At 36.2% G+C, this 4,509-nt stretch overlaps 1 protein-coding gene across 1 annotated transcript; it reads left to right on the top strand.

Moving 5' to 3' along the window:
* The first annotated feature begins 610 nt into the window (after positions 1–610).
* Positions 611–1,411, top strand: LOC145119949 (uncharacterized). The gene has a single exon (XM_079055725.1). The coding sequence runs from the start codon at positions 611–613 to the stop codon at positions 1,409–1,411; it is 801 nt and encodes a 266-aa protein (XP_078911851.1).
* Positions 1,412–4,509: the final 3,098 nt, after the last annotated feature.

The raw sequence follows: 4,509 nt of genomic DNA, 5'->3' as shown, positions 1-4,509 counted from the left end.
GAAATGGAGGGGATGGATCAAGGGCTGTCTAACTTCATCAAAAGCATCGGTTCTAATAAATGGAACCCCGACAAAGGAATTCACAGCATCCAAGGGAGTTCGACAAGGCGACCCGCTCTCTCCATTTCTTTTCATTACAGCAATGGAAGGCTTGACTGTTGCAATGAAGGAGGCCTGTAACAATGGCGTTTTTCAAGGGCTACAACTTCCAAATGGTGGCCCAACCGTCTCACATTTATTATACACTGACGATGCATTATTTATTGGTGAATGGACGGAGCATAACGTAAAGAACTTAGCAAGAATTTTAAGATGCTTCCACGTATCATCCGGTTTAAAAGTCAATTTTAATAAATCGAAAGTTTTTGGGGTGGGGGCACACTTTGAAGAAGCTGCTCGTTGGGCGACTCCGCTTGGGTGCGAACCAACGAATCTCCCATTCAACTATCTGGAGGTGCCTGTTGGCGCCAATATGCGGCTAAAGAAACATTGGTAGCCGGTAATTGAAAGGTTTCAAAAAAAGCTTACCCTTTGGAAATCTAAGACACTATCTTTTGGAGGAAGGCTCACACTCATAAAATCGGTCCTGGGCAATTTGCCCACGTACTTCATGTCTCTTTTTGTCGCACCTGAAGGGATAATCGACAAAGTTGAAAAACTAAGAAGGAATTTTTTGTGGGGCGGCTCAGAGGGTAAATCCAAGATACACTCGATATCTTGGAATAAGATAATTGCCAACAAAAGTGATGGGGGGCTCGGTGTCGGTTCAATTAAAGCTTTCAATACGGCTTTGATTGTAAAATGGTGGTGGCGGTTTCATTCTGAGCCGGAATCAATATGGGCAAAAGCTATCTCCAGCATTCATAATATTCAAGGCAAACCTGATCACATATTCTCCTTAAAAATCTTACCTGAGGTCTGGAACAACATCGCTTGTTCCCAAAAAGATCTAGATAAATGTGGTATCACAATTAACATGGTAATGGAAAAACAATCAACAAACGAAGTTGGTGATTTGAACTGGACTTGTCCCTTCAGCAGCAATGGCAATTATCAAGTCAACACATTAAGGAGGAAATTAGACAGCTGCAATTTTGTTGATACCGGGAGGTTCGAATGGATGAAGGAGATTCCAATCATGGTGTTGACTTTTATATGGCGAGCAAAACAGGGGCGCATTCCGACATCTGTCGCTTTATCGAAAAGAGGTGTCAATGTAACCTCCACAATGTGTTATCATTGTGGAGAGGAAGAAGAAACATCGGATCACATGTTGATTCAATGCTCTTATGCAAAAACAGTCATGAAGTGGATCTTAAAATGGTGCAACATTCGGCTTGCAAACTTTTCCATGGTTCATGATACGCTCGATTATGCATCCAATTGGGGGATTGTCCAAAGAAAAAAATGAGATTGCTGAGAATTTTTTATGGAACTATGTGAAGTATTTGGAAGTCACGGAATGACAGAGTGCTCAATAACAAAAGGTTGCAACCGACGAAATTGGTGGATATCATTATGTCGACATTGTTCATTTGGATCAAATATAAAGGAAAATGTGATTCGATTAGGTGGTCAGATTGGTGTCTAAACCCTTTTATCGGGTTGTAATCGTTCTTTTTATTTCTTCTGTTTTCGTTTTGCATTCCTTCTTTGCTGTACTTTTCCTTAGCAATTTGCTGGGTCTCTTTTTTTTATATATATATAATTCTCCATTTGCCAGTAAAAAAAAAATTAAAAACTCCAGATCCTTTCGTTGTTCTCTCGCTCCCGTCCAACTCAACTCATGACAATCAGTCAAATCATAGATGATGATATACGATAACATTATATAGTTTCTTAATTTATTGAGGAACATTTTAAATTAATATTTCGAGTATAAAAGTACGTCATATCATATCATGAGTTGTCCTAGTGAGCAACGTGGCAACAGCCTATGGTCCCGATATCCATCTTCAAGATAATTCAATAGAGCATGTTTTTTTAATGCCATAAAATATAGATATACAAACTTATTTTGTTCTTCCCCATGACCTTTATGTAATTATGTATATCGAGCCCTACTTGTATGCAGGGCGGAACACAAGAATTAAAGAAGGGGGCCGATCAAAATTTTAAAATAAAATTATATAAAATAATTGCATGTGGTTCTTCGGGATTTTGAATAAAATTCATAAATTTGATTGTCATGTTAATATCTACTAATAATACAAATAATTAAATTAAATATATAAAAACGATAATATAATTAAATTTGGTATATTTTTAGACAATCAAATCAAAACTTTGTACTTTATAATATCATCGTGTATAATATGTGGAGGTTTTCATTTTCCTGTTTTAAAATTAAACTCTTTACAATATAAAAAAAATTTCAATGCGGTAGAAAACAACAGGGAGGAAGGAATAGAATATAGATAGGGAAATTATTACTATACCTGCTTTAACTTTTTCATAATTACTTTGTCTATCACCTCTATTTAGTTTTCCAAGAATCAGATTTCTTTACTTTATCCATTCATTTATTTACCCAACCCTCATAACTTATTGAAAATGAAAGATAAAGAGGGAAAGCAAAGAAAACACATACGACGGAGAAGATAACGAGATGCATGGAGGTCGTCGGCCGGATGGTGAGAGTAGTTAGAGAGAGCGCTCTAAGGTGAGCAGCAAGCGTGGAGATCAAATAACGAGAGCTCACAGAGGTCTCTGGTTCGACAAACGGCGTAGCTGACCACTCCAACGGCATCGATATTTTCCGGTGAGCCTTGACGGTTCTTCTCAGTGGTAGCGATGACTTTTTAGGATTATTAGGGTTTTATATTTGTTCTCAAAGATCGGAGTAAAAAACTTGTACATTGAAATAATTATCAGTTGATTTATATAGTTTTGGTTTCCTAATTTATCTACTATCCTTATAAATAGCAGTGGTTTTGATTTTTCCTCTGGTTTTCTGGTATTTTGTTAAGTATTTTTTTTTTTGAATTATCAGTTTCTGGTAAGGTTGGTTTTCTGATTTGTTTGAAGTTGCTTATATATACCGGAAATTACATAGGGGCATAAAATTGGTTTTATGGGATTTTTGGAGATAGTTACACTATATATAAGTATTAGTATGAAAAAAACCTGGGGGGCCATGGCCTCCCCTGACCCCTTAAAGGGTCCGCCATTTAAATGTATGGTATCCCGATTTTCACATCACTTCAATGTGCCCATTTTATGTTCTTGTTATATGAAATTTTGAACCATATATGTGATCCAATCTTAAAAAGTTATAGAAAATATCGGCTACAAGCTTAGATCTACCTAACAATTTGTGTGAAACATTATCCTGGTATACTTTATGGGTTGTTACCATAATCTGTTGTTTAGAAATCAAATATTATTTAAAATACAAAAACATAGTGTGAACAAACCAATACACAAGCAAATGACATAAATTGTTCAAAATATTGTCTAACATAATTTAAACATAAACATTAATGTTGAAGAAAAGCTATAAGAAAAGATGGTAGACGATAAATAATATCACTTGTTTCGTACTTTCATCACCTTAAAATATTATTGCAATTATAATGTTGAAATTGATCTTTAAAAGGAAATAAAATGAAATGCCTGAAAACAAAGTAAGATTTGTTAGCTCTAAAATTAATTAAGATATCCAAATTATGAATTAACAATATAGGGAAATTGAGTAATCTAACCATTTTTTGGTTGTTTTTTTTTTTAAATAGCCTTTTTTTTGCAAAATGACCACTTGGTCCAGAATGGTTGTTCCGGACCCGATTTCAAATCGGGTAGATAATTCTGATCCGGTAATCTGGTTCTCTTATAAATACCATTTAAGCCGTTTCGGATTACACTTCGACATTGTTGAGTGTGAAGCCATTGGGTTAGTCAAAAGAAGTGGCAGGAAACAAGGACTCTCATGTGAACATGAAAAAATTGTTACGGCTGCAGAATTTCAACAATGGTGGCCTTATCAATTTCACATGTATGTGAATGGAAGAAAAGGCTTACGACTCAAAATATTATAAATAGGCTTCTTCATTTCATTTGTAAAACTTGTATCTAGTGTAACAAAGAAAGAGTGCAGATTAGCACCAAGAAATGTAAATTCCTAGTTACCGGTGGACGTAGGTCAGAGAAGGACCGAACCACGTTAAATCCCTCATGTTCATCCTTGTGTTCTTGTTTTTCGTGAGCTGTGTGTGTGTTTAGAGTCGTGTGTTAAGTGTCACCTTACCAAAATCTCCTTCTTTTAGATTCTGCAGTGCTTCACGGCTGTGGGTAGCGTGAAATGAAGCACCCGAATCCATAACCCAGGAATCCACATTGCTCTCCACACTACAGATCAAAACATCATCATCTGAATGGTCTACTGCAACGTTAACTTCTTTCTTGTCTTTTGGACATTGATTCCTGAAATGTCCAACCTCTTTACAGTTCCAACAAGTCACATCATTTCGAGTCCTCGACTGACTCCTTCTCCTGTTCCCGCTCCCACTA

Source organism: Lactuca virosa, chromosome 1, assembly GCF_052849685.1.
Source record: "Lactuca virosa cultivar CGN04683 chromosome 1, Lactuca_virosa_CGN04683_v6, whole genome shotgun sequence".
NCBI classification, from domain to species: domain Eukaryota; kingdom Viridiplantae; phylum Streptophyta; class Magnoliopsida; order Asterales; family Asteraceae; genus Lactuca; species Lactuca virosa.
This window is presented reverse-complemented; position numbering and strand designations above follow the sequence as displayed.